The following is a 26,012-nucleotide window of genomic DNA, read 5'->3' on the forward strand; positions in this document are numbered from 1 at the left end:
TGTCAAACACTTTTTTTCAGACACAGATTGTGATGAAGGTGACAGTTTTCACGCATCCCATCATGATATCTACTGGCTCTTCTCATTATTGCCATGACAGCGCTGGTCCTTTGAGGTACGGGAGACCACTTGGTGGGTGGGGGTCAGCAATCTGCATTCCAAACAAAGGAAACTTGCACCCAATTACTGCACATGCTGTTCCTGTCATGTTACAGTGACTACACTGGGGGGGAAAAAACATCAAAATACTTTTCTCACTAGAAAAAAAGTATACTTTTTTTTATAATATAATGAGGCTTCTGATCAGCCTGACCGGAAAGCATCTGTGAGCAGCAGTCCTGTAGTGTTGACCAGTAAGTGAGGGTTACAGTTGGCAAGGTCATCCCCATATGGGCCTCCCCCTTGAACAGGTGTCTGTAGGCAGCCTCCAGCAGCTGCGTCCAAAATGTCCCTCCACTAATCAGCACAGGCTCAGTCAGACTGCAGACTGAGACCAAGCGGGGGAGACAGGACAGCAGGCGGCCATTTTATATAACGGCCGTGGTAGCGTGAATACACAGGGGCAAACCTGATTAACTCACTTACATTAAACAGACAACCAGCTATAAGTTATACAACATTTATTTGACTATCGCTGGTTCCTTTTTTAAATGTTTTTGGCGCCCAACGTTGGGCTGAGCATCTCCAATTCCCACCCCAATTTGGAATGGCCAATCGTCTGCAGCCGTAGCCATGTTCATGCTGCAAACTCCGCTGCCAATTTGGGAGAGTGTAGACCATCCACAGTTCTGCTCCAAAAATATGTGATGTCACCAGCTACTTCTTTTCACACAACAGCTACGCTTGCACAGAGTCGGAAGAAGACCTTGGGGGCGACATAGCTCAGGAGGTAAGACCGATTGTCTGGCAGTCGGAGGGTTGCCGGTTCAAACCCCGCCCTGGGCGTGTCGAAGTGTCCTTGAGCAAGACACCTAACCCCTAACTGCTCTGGCGAATGAGAGGCATCAATTGTAAAGCGCTTTGGATAAAAGCGCTATATAAATGCAGTCCATTTACCATTTACCTTTCATATGCAGCTTACGCATATAGTCCACAGGGTGTTCAATCGACCAGCGGGGGGCGCTTCATAGCGATGAAGGGGGATCCCCAACTGACTGAACCCTTCCATACACTGGGTGACACAATCGCCAGTTGCACATCACCCTGCCCTACAGGCCACAGTTGGCACTGGCGCGGTTCGGATTCGATCCGAGCCCATGAGGCTTCCATGCACACTACAGCACTGGTTTTTCTCCATGAAAAACGTTTATCGAAGTGAAATCTTCCTAAACCACTCTTTCGATCCTATTTTAAGGATGCTGATGGATTTCCTTTTTCAAAATGTTCCACAGTGGCCGGCCTATACTGGACGGCGGCTGAAAAACACAACCAGAGATGCACCGGAAGCTGCTGAGATGGTTCGAGCGGATTACCAGCGAGACAGGGAGCGACGGGAGCGTAGCCTCAAAAGACGTGTTTTAATCGCTCGTGTCAGGGAAGGACACGGTCAGGCCATGAATGCCAGTTGCGTGGCTCCCAGCCTGTTTCTCGAGAAGAGCGCGGGAAGCTGCAAGGTCTCTGAAGGACAGCCTCGAGTGGCATGCGTGGCGGGAGAACGTTCGCTCGAAAACAGCTCCGGGGAGACGGCAGGGGAGTTCTAATAATAGAGATGAGCTGCACCCCAAGCACTGTGTGGCTCTTCTTCTTTTGGCGAAAAAACCCCCCCCCAAAAAAAACAATGATTGAAAAGGTCTGGCTTAGAAAGAAGCCTCAAAGGACCGGCTGATCGCCTCTGATGGGTTTTCGAAATGCGATCGCCTCCACCGAATGGCGAGAGAGTCGTGCGTTCAGATGAGCGTTAGAAACGGCGTGTGAAGGATGTGGTGTTTGGCGGCACAGAAATGGGTCTTCCCCTCCCGCACACAGTGCAGCATAGTGCAGTGCAGCACAATAAAAAAATTCCCAGGCCTGAGCTGGAGGCCTTTAATCGACTAAGATGGCAAAGATGTGCTTCAGACAAAGCAAGGATTTCCAATTCTCCGGTTCCACTGCACCGGCCTTGCACCTGCAGGCAAAGAAAACCCTCGGGTCCACGGTGAATACGAAACCTCTGGAGAAACGCTCAGGCGAAGCAAGAAAAAAACAAAAAAGGGGCACCAGTTGACTGCCATGATGCACGCCGCCAGAATGAAAAAATGCTAACGCTGTTCAGTGTTCGCAAATCCAAGGGGGAAACAGTCATTCCTGACCAATGGGTTTGCAAACAGAGCTTGCGAAAGGGGAGGAGACCTGTTTTTACTTCTCCTCTCGACTCATCTCCCTGGTGCTCTTCCAGCGCGTTCCCTTTAGAAGGCGTAACCAGTGTTAGCGATGGCGTAGCAGTGAAAGGGTATGAACCACACCCAGCGCCCCTCACCCGCTTCCCTGTCACCGTGGATCGACTGCAAGGTCCCGATGCTACGGATACCGCATTTCATGGGACATTACCCAAAACACAGGCTAACAGCTGTAACTTTAAAGAGTGAAATAAAACATGCAAATGTGATTGTGTGAATAGTTATGAGATTTCTATATTCATACACAGTAGATAGAATACAGTGTATATAAATTAAATAAGTATAAATCCAAGTACCTTTGCAGACATGCAGCAGGACTAGTGCATTTCAAGGACATAAATGCAAAAAATACCGATTTGCCTAAATATTCTATATTCATCTAGATTAAATATCTAAATGAGGTAAATATAAAGTCACAAACTACTTTCTGCTGTGAACTGACAGGGTTGCCGCATTGAAAAAGCGTCAGAGCGGCCCAGCAGTGTGCGGGAGGTGAACCCCACACCTCTGCTCCATGACTGGGGTTTTAACGAATGCAGTCTGCGGGTTTTATTCGAGGGGTCACGTGATCATGACAGCGGGATTATGGAGACGGCTGCTAATGTCTCAATCATGCCTCCACCCCCCCCCCCCTCCCCCCCTCCCTGGGCTCCGCCGCACATGCGTTCTCCAGCGTGAGCGGAGCGCGTCTGTTCTGGGAGAAGGGCAGGAGAATGGGGGGGCGCTCGCTCGCTCTCATCCCCCACGAGACGCGCGGAGGCAACCTCGGGCCAGTGAACAGTCCGTCTCCGTCCTTCCTTCCCTCCTTCCCTCCTTCCCTCTCTGCGAAATCAGGTGGGCCACTGGTTACGTGAGTCTGGAGCTCTCTCGTGAGATCCATCATTCGCTTTGACCTCCTGTCTCTTCTGTATACCTCTTTCTGATGTTCTCTCCTGCCTCTCTCCCTCCCTCCCTCCCTCCCTCCCCCGCTCGTTCTCCTTCCCCCCCTCTCTCTCTCGGTCTCTGAGACGGGCGCAGATAGCCGCTGGATGCGTGGGCTAGGCTGGCAGGGTTCCTGGACGCTGGCTCCTGGCACACAAAAGCAGAACCCCTTCGGCGGGACTGAATTAGGGGCCGAGGAAGGGGGTGGTGGGGGGAGGGAGCGTTTGTGGCCCCTGCAGGCACCACAAGTCTCACGTAACCCCTCACCTGGCATCACGCTCGGTTCTATTCTCATCCGTTCCACGTGACGCCCTCTACCAGCCAGACGAGGTGTGAGCGGGATGCATATCCCCCCTGAGACCCGCCCGCTCATTTCTGACCCCTGCAGGGGACACGAGTCTCTGGTCCCAAGAGTCATGTGTTCCTCCATGCTGAAACCTAAACTACAAGGAGACCTTCAATAAAAGTAATACAAATAATACTTCTGAAAATAGTTTTTTTTTTCTTCCTCCAAGACGGTTATGAAAAAATTTTAAATACTTACACATTTTTTCACCTAGGTCTCAGGAGGATATTGACATTTTATATTAAACACGGATGAGCCAGAATGTGTACACACACACACACACACACACACGTTGTGGAACAGCGTACTATCATATAAACACAAGTAGGAACAAGAACCAGGACCTCGCCGCTTGTTCGGAAATCTTTACAGTATTACATTTTTATTTGTATGATTGATCTCTGTGGAGAAATAACATGTTGCTGAGAATAGGGATCGAGTCCCCGAAACAACCTTTTTAAGATTACAATAAATTGCACTTAATTGCACTCTAAACAGCCATGAATATATAAAACATTGTAATGAACCTGCAGTGGATGTAGCTCTAGAAAAACGATTCTGAGAATAAATTAAGATAGATCTGTACCTTCGTTACAAAGACTGACACATTATTGGTTTTTACAATTAAGATTTAAGATTATGTTCACGTATCAGATTTCAGACTTCCGTCGTGTCAAACTGTAGCATTTTTACTTCTGATTCGATTTCAGAAAGAAAGAAAGAAAGAAAGAAAAAAAAAACGTACAAAAAGGCGACATATTTACCAAATTCCCTTCCAAAAATACAAAAAGAAAAAAATATCTAAAGCAAAACATTGACATTTTACCTTGTTACTCAAGACAGTAACTAGAAGAGTAAATGTAATTCATTGCTTGCCTGGCTCCTGATCCCACCGTACGATGGAGAAGTATCAGGCATATTAATCATTCTGCAATCCCCCCCTCCCCCCACCCCCAAATTTGTACAGATTTCTACACTCCAGGAAAGACGTTTCATCACAGTCACTAGGGCTGGTCGTACTGGACCCCATGGGAAAAGTAGCAGATGACAATACATTTCAAAATATGAAATCCAAAAAGAAGAAATACATATTTCTTAATATGTCAAAAGATACCTTGTGTATTTCAAAAGGCCTTTATTACCACTCTTAAATGCAATGCGCCTTCAAAATGCGTACGCTGTAAAATATATTTCGCAATCTGTGTTTTAGACTATCATTTTACAGGTATTGACAGTTTGGCTAGATCATACACAATGTATCTATAAAATCAGACATATTGAAGAGGCATTAAACGGTATATTCTAAAGTACATATATGCAGTTTATGTCGACGGTATTAAAAAATACGTATTCCTTTGGATTTGATATTTTCACGTTCGGTACTACATTTCGTACGGGAGATGCTGTGACTGTAGTCTGCAGCTGTGGATGTCGTCATGTCTGTAACGTTACACCGTCTGTTGTGGGATGTACGGCACGCGGACACACCGTCACGTGACAGCTCCGCACTTTTATAACGTCACAAAGAGCAAAACTGCACAACCCCCCCCACCCCCCCCCCTCCCCGTGCTGATGCCTCGATTTGGACCCGGGCCCCGTTTGGCATCGTCTAGTACTCCGGAGGCGATGTAAATCGACAAAGCAACTATGTTACCTGCACTACGGTCACTTCAGTGCAACATCCGCGTATATAAATGCAACTACGTTAACGTCTCTTCACGTTACTTCGTGGGAACTAAGACTGAAATGCGTATTCCATTTTTAATGCATGTAGATGGGCATTTTACAGCGTAGGCATGCAATCAAGAAAAAAAGTGAAAAAACGAAAACCTCGTTCTCCCTTACTTTTTGGACGCCTCCTAACTGTGATAGCTGTACATGGTTTCATGTCCTGGGACCACAGTGAAAATGGCCTGCTTTTCACCCCCCGAACCCCCCCCCCCCCGCCCCCCACCCTGCATACAGCTAATATAAACACCGTCCAAGATACAACAGTTGCAAACGTTTATCCCTAAGGGCGATCTCAAAACATCTCGACTCATATGCATGTGTGGACATTTCGCACAAGGCCACACATGATATGGAACAGAACCATTAAAAAAAGCAACAGTGACATAAAATGGCATGCTAGGCGTCCATGAAGCGACTCGCTCACCCCGGACTACTTGTTGGTTCCCCCCACACGGCCGGGGAGGCGGAGTCCCGCCCTGAAAACTGGACCAATCACAGGGTGGCAGGACTGAGGGCTGGTTGCCTGGGCAGCGCCTCAGGTTTCTATGTGCCCCCCCTCCCCACCAACCCGTGCCCCCTCCCCCATCCTTCAACACCTCTTCAACAAGCAGGGAGTCCAGCTGATAGCTGTAGGACAATTATCACCTCCACGCATTAGACACACAAAAATAGAATTGATTATCGTACAACCTTTTACACTCAACCCACCAGTCAAATATGAATAGAAAAATAGGCTAAGCAATACAATTCAGTGGTTAAAAACAAAACAATACTTTCTTATTCTTCTTCTCCTACGTCAGTCTGTACACAGTTGTACAATCTTTTTGCATTAAAAAGTATTTCTAAATTCATATAGTACCGATAAAAAGTATTTTTTTTTTTGTCTTTCATATTGACAAAAACATTACTATGAGTCTCCTTATCACAGATAGCACACTTGGCTTGGATCTTTTCAAAGTTTTCCCCTCTAATTTTTGCTAATAAGTCACACTCTGCATGTATGAAATCACTGTAATAACAAAACACTGAAACTGAGGATTTTTTTTTTGGGTGGAACAGTTACACGTGCAGCCCAGAAGAAATGACAATTTTCACTGCTTTAATGACAGCAGTCCTCACAGATCCTATCTCCCGCTCCCTGGCAACTTGTTCACAGTACACCGAACAGGTTATTCAGGTTATGTCTCCTAAATTCTTTTAAATCCAGAGCACTTCATAGAAGCACTGAGCCATTTCCTCTCTCCCCGAGTCTTACTTAAAAAAAAAGAAAAGAAAACCTCATCTCCCGCTCTCCTCGGCTCAACCCTCGACTACAAACGTGCATTTCTTTAAAAATCCAGATTTAAGAAAGAAAAAAAAAACTCTCCTGGTTTAAAGAAAGAAAAAAAAGAGGAAATTTTAAATGGGTTTATGCTGAATGGTCCCTTTAGAAAATGGTGGGATATTTGTTCAAGTCAGAAGCAGTATTTGGTTGTTGGAGGCAGGTCCCCTTGTAGGCTTAGACAGCCACGCCCTCCCCTCTTTGTGCTGATCTGATTTCATCTTTACGCCCAAACATGGAGAGTGAAGGGTGCTTCAGCAATTCATACTAAAAATTTGAAATAACGGAAGGGCAAAGATGAACCGCAGTTTTTAAAAAGTTGACATCTTGCATCTGATCTGTGAAGCTGAAGTAAAACCAAAAAATCTGTTGAAAATTTGTTTGGAAAAATGTGAGCTGGACTGCATTTTATCTGGGGAAAAAGCTCTACTCTGAAACCCAATCAATGGGGTTTGCTACCAACAGGCAAATAATGTTGAATATTTAAGAAATCTAGCACCTAAAAGAGTTTGGTTCATTTGATGGGCAGACATGTGACCATATAACTACAAACCAAACTCTTTTGCTCAGATCATTTATAATCTAAAAAAAAAGGAAGATTTATATTTTACACAGCAATAAATATTTAGAAATCAATAAAACAATACATTTGATTTATTTCAATTGGCATTGCCGTAAATTCTGATTGGATAAAATATAAAAAATTTATGGAGTATAAAGCACAACTCATGATAGGATTTAATTTCTCAATATGTATAAAGATTTCACATGAATTACTTCCTCTGAGACTAATATTTCATTGGGTGGATGACTGGAATTCAGATATATAAAAATGGTTTCATTTGTAGGGCATAGTTTTGTACTATTGGGTGTGTATCTCATTAATTTACATATAAATTTACTTTCGCGAGCCCCCAACCCCCCCACTCCAAAAATAAAAATCGTCTTGAAAAAAAGAAAGCATTTGATATTTTGAAGATGTCACTGGTAGAGATGATCTGTTAGAATGCTGTAAAAAGAAGCAACTTTACCTTATTAAATGAGGACAGGCCTATGGATTCTCTGAGAGCAGGACTAGAACCCCCTACACCCTTAAGCAAGTAAAGATTAACCATACAGAATGAGAACAAAAACGTGTGATTATGGGCAGGATTGTAAGAAAATGGATAGGATTTGTACATATTTTCCAGCTGAGTGCAGTGATATGCATATGTAAACACTTTTTTTTTTGTTTTTTTTTCTTTGTTTTTGTTTTTACATTTAATTTGCCCCCCCCCCCCTCACTCCAATGTTGTGAAGCAGATCAACATTTTGTAAAAAAAAACGTGTGTTGCTTTTACAGAACACCAGTTTGTCTCCTTGACTTTGTCCTTCTCTCGGAGAAAGCGAGAGTTTGTCCACTTCGCCAAGGTTGTGCTACAGACAGCACGGTCTGTGCCACAGCCATGCTCAGGCCCAGACGCGGTAGGGTCTTCAGGGCCTCTCTCAATGTTTGCTAAGTCCAGGTGCCACAGCACACAGCAATTACCCCCCCCCCCCCACCCCACACACACACACCCCCACCCCGCTCCCCCTTTCTGGTCAGGAATGGCCGTGGGCAGTCTCTTTGGCAGCCAGTAAACCAGCAGTCTGTTACCTTTTCCCTATTTCGCTCTGCCTCAGGAACTGAATGTTGTTAGCGCTGTCCGCTAGCTCCGGGTACTGCTCCACCGAGAGGACGTAGTACCCGTCGTAGCCCAGGACCTTCCCGCTGCTCAGCAGCTGCCTCTTCTCTCCCTCGGTCCACAGGCGGGCGCCCTCCTCCCCGTCCCGCACGCGCTGCTGCTCCCGGGCCCAGGCGCGCGACAGCGCCCTCTGGCGGGCCTGCTCCAGGACGCGGGCCTTCTCCTCATCCAGGGTCATGCCGTAGCGCACGTGGAGCGCCAGCGCGCCGTACTGCATCTCCACGTCGGCGAACCTGCGCGTCCTGCCGTTCACCACCGTGGTGGACTGCGAGACGGTCACGTTGATGCCGTTCTCCAGCGACTTGTGGCCGCTGGTCAGCCGCAGCGTGCCCAGGTCGGTCTCCGGCAGGCTGGTCTTGATGAAGTAGTGCGTGTCCCGCCCCTCCACCGTGAAGTGCAGGTCCTCCAGGTAGAAGGCGTTGTTGAGGACGGCCGCCACCTTGATGCAGTCCTCGTTGGCGATGTTGAGCGCGTTGGTGGTCACCCGGCCTTGGCTGATGGCCATCATCACGCCCTTGCCGATGAGGGACTTGACGGTGGAGAACCACAGCCACGACTTGTCCCTGATGGCTCGCCTCCTGCCCAGCTGGACCTGCGGCGGCCTCTCGAACGACAGGAAGGCCTTGGCTTGGCGGGTCACTTCCTGCTGCACCCCAGAGATAGACTGCGGAGAAAGGAACGGCTGTGACCAAACAGGCCTGACCTGACCTTATGTGGACTGATCAAATGATCTGATTGGTTGGAAAAAACACTGATTGGTGTTAAAATCCCAAGCATGAATATTACCACAGTTTATGCATTACACTATGTGCAGTGTGTTCTGAGAAAACTAGCATATATTGGATGGATTTTATATTTCTTACATTTCTTATGTAAAGAACTAGAGAAGTGGAGGCTGGTGGTAAACTGTAGTCTTTTTCATTTCAGAAGTGATGGAATAAACTAAAATGCAGAGCTAAAATATAAACAAGAAAACAACACCATTTCCCATCATGAGAGCTGTTCTGCAAAAGAAAGCCTGCTAACGGTGGAAAATGTACTTGAATTAAGTAATTACTTTCCAAATGTTGAGCTTTGAGCTCCGCGGGGAATCTTGCTACCTCCATAGTGGCACACAACAGCAATAATAAACAAACACGGGGACTTATTTTCTTTTCAACCGCACAGTCGTAATGGCCTTTGCTTAAGCCTACTTAAAAAGAAAAAGAATTTTGGATTTTGGAGAATAATTGGACCATTTTCTTTTTAAGTTCTCTCCGTTGCGGACCAACGTCTGGCTTGTTTGTGTTTTTCTCCCACCACTTCCACAGGCGATTATAACCCAGTTCGGTTTCAGTGCTAAGATGTTTCTAACTGCTCTAATTGCAAGTTATGTATTATAACCTAATTATACCGCAAGTAGTACAATTACAATGATATTAAGTAACCCAAGGAATAAAGAAAGTCAAGGGGATGCGTGGAGGATTTTGAAACTGAGGACTGCGTAAAGCGTCTTACTGGCAGGTCGTCCCACAGCTGGCTCTTCTGCAGCTCCAGGGAGGGTTCGGTGAGATCGAACTTGGGGATGGGGAAGCCTGGAATGGCGTTGTGAAGGTGGAACCCAAACGTTACCAGCCAAGTGTTCACATCTGAAGGAGAAAAAGAGTAAGGGTGAGTGAGAGCGAGAGAGAGTTCACCTTTATCATCATATTTCCGCTTCTGGGACAATTCAGAAGAAACACTGGAGATTCAGGCTGGATGTTACCATATGCTGTGGCTCATTATAACTTATCTAATATCATACAGTGGTGGATATTATCTGTTGAACATCTACAGACTTCTGCATGATGCTTCGCTTACCTGTGACGTACTCCTCCACTCTCTGTATTTTGCTGATGGGGTTGTTGTTCCTGAACATGTACTGGTTGAAGGGGGCGGGATCCCTCCCCACCCTCTTCCACGTGGTGATGTCCGGGGTGGTCCAGCGCCCGGCCAGGATGTCGTAGTCCCTCTCCCCGAAGTGCAGCAGCTTGGTCAGGGGGTCGTACAGGCCGCCGTGGAAGCCCACCACCAGCTGGAAGTCCGGGTTGGAGTCGAAGTAGATCTCGCCATAGGCCGTGTACTGCACCTGCTTGAGCAGCAGGCCGTTGCTGCTGAAGACGGCCAGCGGGGTGCCCGTGTTGTCGCAGGCGATGTAGAACTCGTCCCCGCTGCTGATCTCCATGGCGAAGAGGTGGCCCTGCAGGTCGTAGTAGAGGGAGGTGATCTCGGAGCTGGAGTGGTTGTAGACGTGCGTGATCCTGGTCGGGTAGTTCAGGTCGGCGTAGAAGTACTGCAGGTGCTGGCCGAGGCTGGTCCGGGCCGCCACCCGCCGCCCAAGCCCGTCGTAGCGGTACTGTATGGTCCAGCCGTTGCCCTTGCTGTAGACCCGCACCAGCAGGCCCTTGGAGTTGTACTCGAAGATCTCGGCGCCCCGCTGGCGCAGGAAGCCGTCCTCGTCCATGCGGTACTGCACGTCCCCCAGCCGGGTGATGCGGTCGCGCAGGTCGTAGCGCAGCGGCGTGAGCCGGGCGCTGTTGCTGGGGTTCAGCAGGTGGAGGTTCCCGTTCAGGTCGTAGTTGTAGCGCCACATGATCTTCTCGTTCAGTAGGACGGTCTGGAGCTGACCGTCCATGTCGTACTCGTAGCCGTACTTGGTGGTGTTGGCGAAGGGCCCGATCTTGATCTCCCTCTTGGTGACCCGGCCCATGTTGTCGTACTGGATGGTTATCCAGTACATCAGCGAGCGGAAGATCTCGTACTGGATCTCCTTGATGCGCCCGTGGACGTCGAAGTGCTTGGTGTAGGTCATGACGGCGGTGGAGATGATCTGGTTGATGTCGTAGTAGATGACGCCGAACTTGCCGAACTGCTCCACCTTGCCGGAGATGTCGTCGAACTGGTAGAGGTCGATGGGCAGCGGCGTCTCGTTGATGACGCCCTGCATGCTGGTCACGCGGAAGCTGTTGTCGTAGGTGTAGTCGAAGCGGGCGTTGACCATGCCGTCCTCGCTGAAGCGGAAGATCTGCCGGTCGATGAGCGGCCCGATCTGCCGGTACCGGATGGTGCAGATGAAGCCCTCGCTCTGCAGGTTGACCGTCTTGAGGACGCCCGCCGTCTCGTCGTAGGTGAAGCTGACCCGCGTGCTGTCGTACAGGATCTCCGACAGCTTGTTCTGCCGCCGGTACTTGTACAGGACCCGCCTCCCCGTGCCCAGGTGGGCCACCTGCAGCAGCTGGCCGTCCTCGCTGTAGTCCACCGCCACCGAGGCGTTGCTCTCCGGCGGGTTGTAGATGTTGCGGTAGTACCCGATGGAGCGGATGGTCTGCATGGTGTGGCGGGCCACGCTCGGCATCGTAATGGCCGACAGCCGGTCCTGCAGGTCGTAGTCGAAGATGTACTGCCTCTGGCTGTGAAGCAGCAGCACCATGGACTGGGGGATAAAAGCAGAAGGAGCACGCGTAATTGCTCTAATGAGTATTAAAATGCAAATGGCATGAAAACAGGTATTAGCATTCCATTTTGCCGATGATTTCCTTTTTTTAATTGAGTTATCCTTGACCCGCAAATCTCTAATGCCGGCCTTACTTAATGTACTTGGGCTCATAAATCTAAAGTGTTTGGCAATTATTAGCTCTGGCCTCGCGGTGAGCCGTTGCTTATTTTATGAGGCCGGGCCTATTTAAAGCTGCAATCACTTAGTGAAGCGGTGGGTATGCACACACTTTGCATACTGGCAAGAGCGAACTGGACTTTACGAAGAAAAGCAGTGTGTCTAGATATACTGCATGTCTCGATTATGTCTATATCTGTGTTTATACGTTCAACTGTATATGTTCTTTTCCTGTGCTTTGACAGCAAAGGATGTATCTTGCCACGCCAATATAGTATTTTGAATTTGAAATTTCATTTCTTTTTTTTTTTTAAACAAAAGGGATTTTGCTTCATTGGTTCCCCTTTGTATAAAGCAGAGCTGGAAAGAACACGCAAATCCGACTTACAACCGTTTAATACTTCAGTTTCAGTGAGACGCACACACACACAAACTTTCTCACTCCCTGACACATTCACACACAAACACACACAGAATAAAAATAAGACAGCAGGAACAGCGGACTGCAGACTGCGGCTGCTTGTATCCGCGTGGCATATTTACATGTGTAGCGTACGGAGTCACGTCAATTCTACAAAGGGCCTTTGTCTTTTTGTTCTCTCCCAGTTTGTTAAAAAAACAACATCCCCTGTAACTCCCCAGAGTGGTGGGGGGAGGGGGGGGGTGGGGAAAGGGAATTTCAGGGCTATTTTTGCATGCATCTAGTATTCTAAGTGCACCTCCAGTGGGTGTCTGCGGTGCCTAGGAGAATCCTTCCCCTTGTCATCTGTACTTGGACGGACATTACTCAGACTCCCTAGGCGGTCGAAGTGGCATGTGTTTCCGCGGTGATATCCCTCATCACGGTCACGCTACCTGCTCTCGTGGCAGGCGACGAGAAGAGAAGGAAACGTATGCATATTTAATGCACACACACACACACACGCACACGGACGCGCACACACACACGCGCGCGCGTGTAGAGCACTCCTCGGCGTAGTTTACTTTTCATCTCGCAAATTCCTCTGAGCTCCTCAAACTCAGAGAAAGCCGCTATCCTCACGAGGCACCGGCACTCAAAAATAGAACAGAAAAAAGAAGTAGGGGTGGGGGGGTGCGGGGGGGCGGGGAAGAAGCAGAAGATTCTGCCTCCAGGTTTAATCTTTTGAATCTCGCTCAGGATGTCAAAGCACTCAACGCAGCTTCCACTGGCTTCCTCATATTCTTCCTACCTCCTGGAATGGGGAAATCAATCTCTATTTTTTTTTTCTTTTTTTGAGAATGATAATATTATCGGTAATTGGTGGCGCTGAGCCACCTGACCCTGCTGTCTCCAGGATTTTGTCTGATTCCCTGGCCCGGGCTCCCAGCTCTCCCTCATGCCTCGTTTCCGAGCCATCATTCCCCCTTTGTAAGCTCCGGCTACTTGTTAGCCATCTCTCCGCGGACCGACCCGCAACAAACAAAAGAAATCTTTCTCTATTCAGCAGCTCCTTCCTGACTGCAGCAGAGCTGGGCTCTCTCGGTCCCCGTTGCTGCATTCACGTCTGAAGACGCTTTCTGGAGAAATGTAGGTCTTGGAATATTGCATTTTCGAGTCATTTATAAAGCCGGCTTTCTCTTGTTTCCTTATTTTTTTCTTTTCTTTTTATGAAAATCTGAAACGTGTTTGAGAAATTCTAAGATCTGTTCATCTAGGTACCCCACCCAGTGTGATTTTCTCTTTTACACACCCACACAGTTGCAGCTGCTCTTCTCACAGTTATGAAAAGAAATAAGGTCTGTGTTAGTCGAGAACAGGGCTTCCCAACCTGGAGATCTACCTTCCTGTAGGTTTTCACTCCAACCCTACCAAAGCACACTCCATTCAACAGCCAGAGATCTTGTTGAGCTGATAATGAGTAGAATCAAGAGTGCCAAATTAGTGCTGAAATGAAAACCTACAGATCTCCAGGAACAGGGTTGGACAGTCTAGGGTCTACAATACTGCTACTGCAAACAGGAACACTGACTGCTCTGTGAGAACCAGAACAGGGGACATAAGGCGAGGGTAGATTTATAGCCAGGGGCAGGACGTGGGTCGAGGGACGTCGTTTGGGAGACACCCACCCGCTCCAGGTAGGTGTAGCTCCAGGTCTTCCCATCGGCGAAGGCCCGGGAGACGATGCGGCCCTGGCTGTCGTACTCCACCCTCTCGGTGGTGGCGCCTCTCTGCAGGCTGGTCACCTGGCCGGTGGCGGAGTAGGTGAGGTTGACCGACATCAGCTTGCTGCTGGGCACCCACAGGGCGGGGTGACCCGCGCTGTCGTAGACGATCTTCAGGAGGAACTTGCGGTGGTCGTCGTAGATCTTCTCAGTTCGCAGCGTCCGGTCGTAGTCCACGGAGAGCAGGTTCCTGCCGTTCACCTTCACCGGAGGAAGAGGAGGGGAGGGGAGGGGGGGGGAGGGGGGACAGAAGATCACGGTCAAAGTCGGTCACCCCGAATGCCCCGGAACCCATCCCCTTATTGCCGCTCGGCTGACCTCCTGTCCTTTAATTGCCATTTGCCGCGATTGATTCTCGAAGATGAAACCGAAATTCGTTTAAGCATTTCCTGACGCGAGTGGGGTTACATTAGATTCACTGTTCGTTTTGTAAAAACAAAAAAAAAAACAGGGTTTTCATTAAAGTGAAAGACCCTCTGGCATTCTTTCAAAATCAAATGTCCCCCTTCCCCCCCACCCCAATCTATACCCCTCACACTCCCAGAACTTACTACACTGAGAGAGAAATAGAATACCCATGCAAAGTTTCTCCATAACAGCGACATAAGAGATGACAAGCTTTTATAAATGGAAGCAGAGCAACTCATATGCTGACCCCAGCCCAGTTTATTTCACATAAGAAAAGGCGTCCCTTTTATTGATGTGATGGGAATACCAAATTCTCCCAGGCTTTACGCTCTGAGGAGAAAAAAACACTGCAAGATATCAATAACAGCCTCATGTTTTTTTAAAGGAGCTAGAAGCCTCGCAGACATTCTTGTATAATGACTTGTAAGAAAATGCCAATTTTATAAGGCTCTTTTCTTCGCGAGGAGTAAGTTCTTTTTTTGTTTCTTTAAAGATTCTGGACCATCAGCACATTTAAATATTACATAACTTAAATATGTGTTCGGGGTTAAAGCCAGTATTTTCCTGTCCCCCCACCCTATATAAAAGCATGGGAGGGCTTTGTGCATTATAACTTTCTTTAAAATTGCAACTCTTTCATGTGCAACATACTACTAAAAAGCTAATACGACTGCGCAAGTTAAACTATTATATAAAATTAATATTCTTTCACATTGCCTCTTACAAAACAACAAAGTGCGCTGGTGGAAAGTGGAAAGCATTAGCATTTGCTTGCATAATAATGCTAAAAATAGGAGATCTTCCAACAATAACCAGGGGATTGAACATGACCCAGAAGAGGGACAGGCACACAGAAAACCGGGCAGACATGCGCTGGCACCAAGCTCCCACGAAATCTTGCAGTTTTTCAGGAAGTGGTCTTATGAGTCTTCTGGGTGTGAATTAACACCAAGGACTTACATTAAGCCAGCACATAAAACTAAATTAACCCTGCTTTAGATTTTCTTCGGAGGCCGTCAGTGAATAATTCAGCAGATTTCTGCAAATATTACCGAAACAAATAAAACATACGGGAGGCAAAATGCATGAATTTGTTTCCGGCTTATTCTACAGTATATTTACACGGGTGTGAAAGGGCCTTCAGCCTCCCAACCCACCACAAGAGAGCGGGTTTTCGGAATCCTTTGACCCTTTGGCCTTGATCTACACCTTTTTTTTTGGAGTATTGATCAGCGTCCCCCCCCATCCCTCCGCACCCCAGCGCTCCGTCCTCACCCGGAGTTTCCTGCCGAACACGATGACCTTCCCGCGGGTCTGCTCCTTGCGGAAGCGCCACTCCACCAGGTTCTGCCCGTTCTCGCCGGGCAGCGTCATGTTCCGGCGGGCCACGGTGGGGTTGGCGGCGCCCGCCAGGATGTGCGGCTCCGTCTGGTAGTGCGTGTCCATCCCGTTGGCGTAGATGACGCGCAGGGAGTTGTCGTAGCCGACCTGGAAGCTGTTCCTTAATTGGTCTGGGGAAACGCAGCCGAGACGAGGCGGGAAGGAAGGCGTTAAGGAAAGCTGTCGCCTTACATGAATGCATTCATTTATTTTACAATCTCCTTCTTCAATCCCCCCAAATTAAAGAGGAAAGAATTTCTGTCAGCCATTCTAAAGGGCAAACAGGATCTTTATGAGGGATCTTAGACAGAATACCAAGGTCGATGTGTCTTTTCAATGCAGTGACAGCTGCTGTGGATTATGTAAAGGTAACAAAAGCTTGTAGAGATCTTTTTTTTTTATCGAATCTCTTTGATGGATGACTCCTTCGGCAGAGCTGCAATCATAGCCATCATTCCTGAAGCTTAAAGTGTCCAAGAGTCTTAAGTCAGCCAACTGTATAAAAGATGCTACTGTTGTTATCTTTGCCCAGGATCCTCCATTATGGCTCCTAAAAATATTTAACCAGCTGTTTCCTGAACAGTTTACTACAGCCCTGATGGCTGTACATGGCTGTTATTTTTTAATGACTTAACCTTTATTTAACCAGGATAGTCGCATTGAATGAACCCTGGAGCCCACGTCCTTGGACTAGGGAGAAAACCGGAGTACCCGGAGAAAACCCACGCGGACAAGAGGAGAAAATGCAAACTCCACGCGGAGAGGATGCGGCCAGCCAGGACCTGAACCTGGAATGTCCTTCTCGCGAGACAACGGTGGGCCACCATGCTTAGCCTCGAAAGCTTGCTTTTAGGTGTGAATGCGATCATTTAACATAGTATCTGACTACAAGGACAATTTACACCTAAAATGACTACCGCGTCTATCCAGTGTGCTGTTCACACCCAATTCACACGGGAACATCTGTTTTTTTTCCACCAGGGCTGGCAAAGCTGGTGGTTCTCAGAGTCACAGAAGGCAAGCTGTGATGAGGTTATCTGTGATGCCCTGTAGGTCCTAATCTGCCTGTGTTTATGCCTGCGGAACCAGAATGCACTGGGCCAGCCACGCCTCTGTACCTTGGACTAGGGTGTAGAAGGAGTCGATGGAGGAGAGGTTGGTGGTGATGCTCACGTCCTCCTCTCTCCCGGAGGTCTCGATGTCCACGGTGACAGCCCTTTCCATGTCGCCGTGGAGATTGGTCACCACCCCGGTGGGGAAGGTCACGTTGGTGAGTCGGCCCTCGCTGTCATAGCTGTGAGAAAAAAGAAAATGGAGATTTGATGAGTCAGGTCCTTATTTGTGTCGTTCTTCTGTACCCAACTTGCAGACTGGTTAATCTTAAGTAGAGAGCACAGAGATCAGTGACAAAATGTTCTACTAGGTTCTTTCTGTGCCTCAACCTTCACAGCAGGGTTGTATTGCATTGTATTTTGCACATCTATACTTCTGATCTGCAGAGAAAGGCCACAGTGGTTCTGAAAAACAGAGAAACTATTTGGCAGTTTCAGCTTTAATTCCAAACCCTCAAGCAATCTGCTGTTTCAACTGAACTTTCCGGAAACTTTTCTCGCCTATATAAAATCTGACTGCTGACCCTCGTGACAAATGACTGGTTGATGAGATGTCGCAGGTAGTTATTTCAGAAAGGTCTCCCAACACGAATATAGACATACCGTAAAGCAGTGGTTCCCAATTTATTCACAGAGGTGGGTCACTAACAACTCTCGCTGCTCATGAATAAAATATTTTGACATATTTTCGAATACGGCACTGAAACCATGCGCTCAAATTCCACATTCCAACATTATGTGACATTCAGTTGACTTTTAATAATTTGTTCTGAGGTTTGAAAATGGAGTGGAAGCAATACTGCCTGAAGGAGCAGTGATTTCTGTGACACCACACAAACAGATTGATTACTCAGATATGTGATATAAGTGATGCCTCCCAAGGTGGAATATTAAAAGATCAGTAGTCATAATTGATTTGTTCTTCCCCCACTAAGGACTAAAGTAAAACTGTTTAAGTTGTTCAAGTTTTTTTCTGTGTAAATTATAGCTCAGTACAGAGAGCCATCTGGCAGGAAAAATGAATATAATTAAATTATCTTACATTTTATGCAGGGTTCTTTGGCTCGCTTTTACAAATATTGATGAAGAAAACATAAATTCTAGGTTTTTTGCATCTTGTTCCATTTTGTTACCTTTTAATTAAACAGTATTTGAATACTAATCAAAGTAATTGATTTATCTCAAAGCTGAATTTTTCATAACTGAATACTTGGGTCCCCTTGGCCTGGACACCATAAGACATTTGTCCTTAAGCTTTTCATAAATCAAAATCTAGTTGGAAACTTTTTGGGCAGTGCAAACGAGATTATTTTCATTAGCCTTGGTTGCGGCTAACCTTGCTAAATTACCAGCGCAAACAGAATTTTCACTCCGAGTCAAATTTGATTGGTTCCATGCTATTATCCCCCGCCCACCCCCGACAACACGCTTGCGTGTACATCAAGCATCGTGATTGGAAAATATGCTACGGAGGGAGCGTCACTCACTCAAAGAAAGTGGTCCAGCCAATCTGGATGCTCTTGGTGGCGAGGAGGCCGCTGCTGCCGTGGTAGGTGAAGAGGACCAGCTCCTGGCCCTGGGCGGTGAGGCTCTTCAGCCCGCCGTTGGTGCCGATGGTCAGCCAGATGACCTGGTTGTCGGGGGAGACGATGCGGACGGGCATGCGGTTGGGGTCGCGGCGCACGCGCAGCGTGTTGCCGCTGCTGTCCGTCACGGCGGTGATGTCGTTCTCGTTGCTGTAGCTGAAGTTGTACTTGTAGTCGCCGGTGACCAGGCTCATGGTGTACTGGTGCGTGCCGTTGACGTCGAAGACGTAGAGCTCCTGCGCGGCCGGCGAGGCCACCTCGTAGAGGTTGGCGGAGTTGAGCGGCGGCTTGTTGCGGTAGACGGCGCGGATGCGGATGTTGCCCAGGTCGGCCACGTACAGCGTGCCGTCGGGCGACACCACCATGGAGGACGGCGAGTTGAGCTTGGCGTCCTTGGCGTAGCCGTCGCCCGTCTGGTAGCAGTCGCAGTTGGCGTCGTTCTTGCAGTCGCACTCGGACGGCGTGCCCGCCAGGTGGGCGATCTCGCCGTCCGTCGACACCTGCCGGATGCGGTTGATCTTCTTCTCGTCCGTCTCGGCGATGTAGAGCACGCCGCTGTAGGACACGGCGATGGCGCTGGCCGACTCCAGCGTGGTCTGCACCGCCCGCTTGCCCATGGCGTACTCGATGCCCGGCACCTGGCAGTGCATGGGCCGCCCGGCCACGATGCGCACCTGCCGGTTCTCCGTGATCTGCAGCACCACGTTGTTGTCCAGCACGTAGATGGAGTTGTCCATGGGGTTGATGGCCAGGTCGGTGGGCCACTCCAGACGGACCTGCACACCAGCAGAGTCGGGACGGAGGGGTTGGGGGGGGGCGGGGGAGGGGAGAGGGAGAAGGGGGAGGGGGTAGGGGCGTGAATGAGAAATGTGCGGGCCCCAGGTTTGCTCGCCCATCCCTCGTTTCCTCCCGACAAGCAATTGCCGGAGCCTGACACTGATGAAGAAGGATATTTCACTTCCAGTGCTTAATACATTGTGTGCTTCTGCTTGATTCAATTTGCCTGCCGTTGGGGTAATTCATTTTATGACTAGATGTTTCCTCGTTGCCCTAAGGAGAGGGAAGTCTGGTTCCCACCAAAAAGAAATAGTCTTTAAAAAAAAAAAAAAAAAAACCTACACTGAGCATTCAAGTGCCTTTATTAACTAAACCAGACCTTCCTAATCCTGTTGCCTCTCTCTATCCCAGCCCTCCTTGTCCAGCTGGTCACTCTACGCCTGGCTTAAAGATGATTATGCCGGGGGAAGACACGGTCACGGGCCGTTGATTTCACACAGTAAGACGCGGAAAGCACTTCTAAGGTCTGTCTGCTCAGCTCTGAGAGTGACATCACCCCCCGGCCTCCGTCACTCGGGAGTAGCCGGCCCAAGGGTGGAGGGTTCAGACGAATGCTAGCGTTGTTTTTGTTTTCTTCTTTTCTTTCCCGGCTCGAACCAGTCAAGATCGCAATTTGGGCCCTGAATTATAAATGATGAGCTGTGAAGCTCTTGTGACACGGAGCTTCCACTCTGACCAACGTATGAAAAACTCATCAGGGACAGGTCATGGCCTAGATCTAGCTGCAAAAGTGGTTGTGTAACTTAAAAAAAAAAAAATTCTCTCAACTTTTCAGAGACTTGAGGGAAAAGCACAAAAATGGTGAGTGTGTGAGTGTGGGTAAGTCAGTGTGTGTGATACCGTGTGTGTGTGTGTGTGTGTGTATATTTCTGCATACAGCATTGAATGCATATGCCACTTTTTCAAATTAATGGAGTTGAGCTTCCTCCCCATGGTAATTAATTTGGTAAGACTTGCAGCTTTGATTTTCTCCATTGAATCCCAATCAGATGTGAGTCTCACCTGGGCCCTGGAGCTCTAACCTACGAATAACTGACTCAGGTAAATATCTCCCTCCCTCCATCTCAGTGACAGGCAGGACTGAGTAGTGGAAGACAAATGGGGAGGGGGGTTTTGGGCCAGGCTCACTTTAGGTATATAGGGCAGTTTGTCTGTGGAGGCAGAGCTGGCAGAGATAGAGAGACTGTGTTGTGCACTTGTGTGGCACTTGTGTGAACACACCTCAGTGCTCTCTCGCAGTGAATACACAGAGAACACACTGGTGCTTTCTCACGTGTTCATTCTCACATCGCCAAGGCCTGTTAATCAGAGGAACTGAGCCTTCCTCTGATAACGTAACTCGTGGCTAAATGCCCTGCTCAAGTATACGGGAACGATTCAAATACGTTTAGGCCTCAATTTCAGACCACTAGATCTCTGAGGTCTATTACAAATGCAGCGGATGTTTCTCATTTAACAGCTGCTCCAGTTTCAATAAACTTCAGCCGTCAATATCACGGGGATTGAAATGCCTGCTAAGGTTGCTACAGCTGCTACGGTTGCTACAGCTGGCCTGTTGATCACACCAAGATCATTAATCTGATGGATAAATACAAATACTGTGCCTGTGCTACATCATCTTGACCATTTAAGACATCCAATACTGTTCAACCCCAAATAAGTGATATATAACCTGAAAAATTCAAATGCATTGCCGTTATCACGCTATTGATGATCATCATTAACTGGGAATCAAACAAAAGATAGTATGTTTATCTATCAGCTGTAATACACAGAGAATCAGCAGTTTGAGACTGCATGATGTCTGTGAAAGGTGCCTTATATTTCTGTGAGTAGGTGAGTTCTGCAATCATTACAGAGAGGGCATGCTTCTGCTGTGGAGGAGCCACCAGCAGGTGGCACTCTAACCCTTTCAGGCGCTTCTGCAGGACACGCTGAGCGATTGGCATGGACGGAATCCGCTCACAAAGCACTGACCCTGCTCCAGCGTAATCTTCTCTCACAGTATTGGCTGCTGATGGGAAAGCTAATCTGGTAAGGAAAAAAAGAAATGGCAGAGGAAAAAAAAAAAAGTAAAAAAAAAAGGGAAAGTGAGAGTCACCTGGCGGATGTGCATGCTGGTGTCACAGGTCAAAGGTCGGGCAGACGTGAGGTCGTTGGATCCCAGCAGGGTGGAAATGATGCCGTTCTGGTCCACCTTCCGGATCATGGTCCCGTCCACGAAGTAGATGAATCCGTTCTTGTCCACTGCGATGCCTGGGGAGGAGGAGGAGGAGGAGGAGGAGGGTGTGGAGGAGGGGCCAGAGAGTGAATAACAGACAGACAGACGCATCACACCCAAAACATGCCGCTGCCGCACGCATGATTTACCAAGACGGGTACACGTGTCCAGTTTGGCTTCCCATTATCCAGGTCACTGCAAAAGTACACCGTTAATAATTCACGTCATGCTCTCCGAGTGCTGAATTATTTCTCAAGGCGAGATGTTGGGAAAAGCTGCAACCGCGCGCGCGTGTGTGTGTGTGTGTGCGCGCGCGCGTGCGCGTGTGTCCTTTCTTTAAAAAGACGTGGCTTTCAGACGCGGGGAAGGTGACAGTAAATCAGCGGAAGGAAAGGCCCTGGCCGCCTCTTGTGCGGCTCGGACTATTTTCGATATGCACAGTTACAGATGAAAGATGGCCAGTTGCCGTGGTTACCATATCCAGCCGTGTAAGAGGGCGGTCATGATAAGAGCGGGGACGGCTAAAGTGGCCCGTGTTCCCGGAGCGCTGAGACGGAGGAGCGTTCGCCGCGCTCGCCTGACGCCTTTGTTACCGCGGCGAAGACGCGTGTCAAACCCCACCCTCCCGCCCCCGCGCTATTACCCCACGGCCTCATCACAACAGCGCGTTTAATTCACCCCCCCCCCCCCCCCCACACCACCAACACCACCCGCCCTATTCTGAGAGAAAATAAGCAACTTGGAGGAATTAAATTACAGCCGAGACAGAGAGATAGAGAGAGAGAGAGTGAGAGAGAGCGAGAGAGAGAGAGAGAGAGAGAGAGGAAAGAGAGAGAGATAGAGAGTGAGAGAGAGAGAGAGAGAGAGAGAGAGAGTGAGGGAGAAAGAGAGAGAAATCTGAAATATTCTCTAATATGAAAAAACAAAGTGCACGTGTGCTTAGTTCAGTTGAGAGCAAGGTTCTCTGAGCTCCATCCTGTCGGCCTCCTGTTTCCAGGTCAGCCTGTGGCTAATGCTATCTGCTCCAGTGGGTGCGGAGAGCAGGGGAGGGTGCACTACGGGTGTACAGCACCGAGCCCTGGAGAGCAGCCTCTGACAGTTTCGGTAAAAGGGGCGGCCAGATGAAATGTGTCACTGTTCCGCCAAGTGCACTGGCCATCTGGGCCGGGGGGACATTCCAGCCATCTGGCCGTGACACTCATTTAAATGACCCCCACCCTCCCCACCCCACCCCCTCTTTATGTTACCTTCGACTCTCTGCTATTGCAGCGAAAAGGAAGCAGTGAGAAATAGCTAAAGTTCATTCACTAATAAAGGCCATTAAATAGTGGGGAAATGGAGGGGTTTGCGAGTGCAACAGGGAACGGTCAGAGAAGAGAGAACGAGTAAAGCCGTATTCACGGGAAAAGCATGGTTCTGCTGCTTCCTGTTCTGCCACATAGGCAACCCTCTGCTTGTATAGTCTGCGCTGTGTTGAAACAGACCTGGGCCAATTTTCAGGTCCTCCAAGAAGGATGGTGTGCGAAGAAATTCAGAACACTCTGTTTTTACCTCCCCTAAAAAAGCAGCCCATTGTGTTCCTCTGACTACAGCTTAGCGCGGCAGGTTCTGTTTTTTGGAGGGTGTCCAGCCGTACCTTTGGGGCCCATCAGCAGGGCCTCGGTGGCCTTGCCCCCGTCCCCGCAGCGGGCCTCGTCGAAGGGCAGGCACTGCTCCCCCGTCCCGGCCACCACCTCCGTGTTCTGGAGCAGGTCCTTGGCCCCCGTCAGCGATTTGGGCTTGTAGATCCGGCGGGAGTTGGTGTCCGACACGTAGAGCTGGCCCGTGACCGGGTCCGTGGCCAGGTAGTACCTGTGCGCTGGGTTGTTACTGCAGAGATAAGGAGGGGACAGTCGTCATGACTACGGAATGTCTGCGGGGACACAGTTAAAGGCCTTTTCTCCATTCTAACACTATTTAAAGGGCCAGTCGCTAAAAAAAGGAATTAACTTTCTTTTTTGTTGGCACAAAGACGATAGCTACGGCACGACACAGGAGATGAGGGTTACAGCACAGCAGAATAACGGGGGGAGAAATGGTACGTCCTCGCACACTGTCATGGGGACAACAGCCGTAATGTCTGTTTTCTATCATTTTAATAGTAGTTTGCGGTATTATTCTGGAAGCCAGACAGACGTTCTGTCTGCTCGCGGAAAAAGGAAGCGAGAGAGACCCTCCAACAGCAAAGGGCCTTCTGTCACCGCGGAAACATAACGGAAAATGACTGGGATTCGTTATCGCGTGGCGGGGCATTAATGATGCCTTCAGAAACTGTCAGTTTGCGTCCGTCATTATCAGCTCCTGGTGAGAACGCGCCTTCGGAAAACAAAAAAAAAGAAAGAGCGACGCGAATATATTAACGAAAGTCGTCAACTGATCCATCAGGCCATGTTTACTTGGCTTCTTATTAGAGCTGCTAAATATAATGTCTCTGACAGTCTGCAGATTGCCTGTGTGGAGGGCTCTTTCAAGCGCTCCGCTCTGAAGGGAAGCCCGTCCGGAAACAAACGCTGTTTTCACGTCTCCAGAAACTGCCGACAGGCAACAGGTGTGCCCTGACTGGTGTCAGGTAGTGTTTTTTAAAGAGTCAGCCACTGCCAATTCAATCACATTCAAATCGTTCATGAAAGCGTGAGTGTGTGCCTTGAAACCAAATCAAGCTGGCAAAAACTACTGCATTTACTTCACTATCATCTACTCGCATGCATAAGAAAACTGTCTTTTTGTAGCTGAAGGCACATTTGCTGAATACTTAAAAGCAAACAAGACGAAACAAATAATCCATAAAACATGATTTGAATTAATGAAAAAACCCCAAAAAGAAATCATGAATCATGATAAACAAAATATCCTACTGTGAAACAACGGCTTTATTTTAAGAGACTGAGGACTCATTAATCAATACTATCTTTACGAGACTTAAACGTGGACCGAATTGTCTGGGAAGGTCTATTTGAGACACTGCATTGTGCAAAACATTCAGACGCTTTGAATGAATAAATGATGCAGTATTTTACTGCAACTCTTAAGCGCAGCAGCAGGATTACCAAACTTACCAACTGCCTTTCCTTGCAAACTCCTAACCCTTCAAACTATTGCCCACATATATAGCACATCATGCAATAAAGCAGTGTAATGTGTCCCTAATCTTAAGGGGTGAAGTGATGAGATCATTTGGGATCTTTTGCAGTGCGGGGTGGAAGTTTTGACCCCGGCAGGACTGCCCAGCGTAAATCATAACTGCAGAGACTCCAGCTTACTGAGCGGCACTGTAAATGAGACAGAACTGATTGATAAGGCAGCTGTGTTCTTCAGCCGTGGGTGTGTATGGGCCTGCTGCATCTTCATGGCGAAACTCTGCATCTGTGTACGCTGCTGCAAAAAGAATGAGTAGAATCACCCTTGTTTTTGTTTTTTTTCCCCTCCTAGATTTCATCCCCAGGCGAAGGCTAGTAAGCCAAAGCGCAGAGGTACGGTACAACGTGCTTTTAAAGTAGCTTCCTTTTTGGCCGTGGTGTAACAGTAAAGGAATTTTTAATATTCATACAAAAGAAAAGTGCCTTGATTTTTTCTTTAACAATTCCATTTCCTCCTCTTCCCCAGCTTTTGGAGCCTCCAGCCATTCCGTCATTCCACTCGCACCCGAGCAAGGAGCAAGGGAAAAGCTTGTGCGCTCTCCTCCCAGCGCGCTGGCTAGCGGACTGCCGGCTAACGAATGACACGGCCTGATCCGCGGCTAACTGTGTTTAGGCTGCAGGGCTCGAACCCGTGTCCGGTGCTGAGCGCCTTCGCTAAGCGAGGGACAGGCGCAGGCGGTGCTCGGCTCATTCGCCCGGCGTCCCCGAGCTCATATCAAGCCCATAAAACGGCCCCGTTCTGGGCCTTACCGGGGCGGCGACGCCCGGCGGGACCGCCCAACTGCACGGCTGGGGCTGTCAGGCCGCGCTTCAATTCTCAGCCCTAATAAAGTCCTGTCTGTCTCGCTTTCCGTGATATAATCTCACTAAATCGGCACCGTCTGATTTTTTATTTTTTATTTTTGGAAGGACAAGCCACAAAATTAAAATGACAAGAGAGGGAAAGAAATAAATAGTCCCCGAACACAAACGTCCTGCATGACAGGCTAATTTGAGAAAGGATTCCCTGAGACGTGGACGATTTACTTTGAGATTCCGGGACTCTTTTTTTTTTTTTTT

At 48.5% G+C, this 26,012-nt stretch overlaps 1 protein-coding gene across 22 annotated transcripts in view; it reads right to left on the reverse strand.

Moving 5' to 3' along the window:
- Positions 1–3,993: 3,993 nt before the first annotated feature.
- The window catches only part of tenm3 (teneurin transmembrane protein 3), a 484,477-nt gene continuing 462,458 nt past the window's right edge, over positions 3,994–26,012 (reverse strand). For all 22 annotated transcript variants that reach the window (XM_064335073.1, XM_064335078.1, XM_064335072.1 and 19 more), the window contains 9 exons: positions 23,414–23,646; positions 21,658–21,812; positions 18,621–19,495; positions 17,140–17,315; positions 15,917–16,152; positions 14,138–14,434; positions 10,258–11,869; positions 9,916–10,046; positions 3,994–9,082 (listed from right to left, as the gene is read on the reverse strand). In XM_064335073.1, coding sequence (XP_064191143.1) covers positions 8,327–9,082; positions 9,916–10,046; positions 10,258–11,869; positions 14,138–14,434; positions 15,917–16,152; positions 17,140–17,315; positions 18,621–19,495; positions 21,658–21,812; positions 23,414–23,646 — 4,471 coding nt within the window. In that variant the 3' untranslated portion in view covers positions 3,994–8,326. The remainder of the gene's footprint in view (positions 9,083–9,915; positions 10,047–10,257; positions 11,870–14,137; positions 14,435–15,916; positions 16,153–17,139; positions 17,316–18,620; positions 19,496–21,657; positions 21,813–23,413; positions 23,647–26,012) is intronic.

The sequence above is a fragment of the Anguilla rostrata genome, chromosome 5 (assembly GCF_018555375.3).
Source record: "Anguilla rostrata isolate EN2019 chromosome 5, ASM1855537v3, whole genome shotgun sequence".
NCBI lineage: Eukaryota > Metazoa > Chordata > Actinopteri > Anguilliformes > Anguillidae > Anguilla > Anguilla rostrata.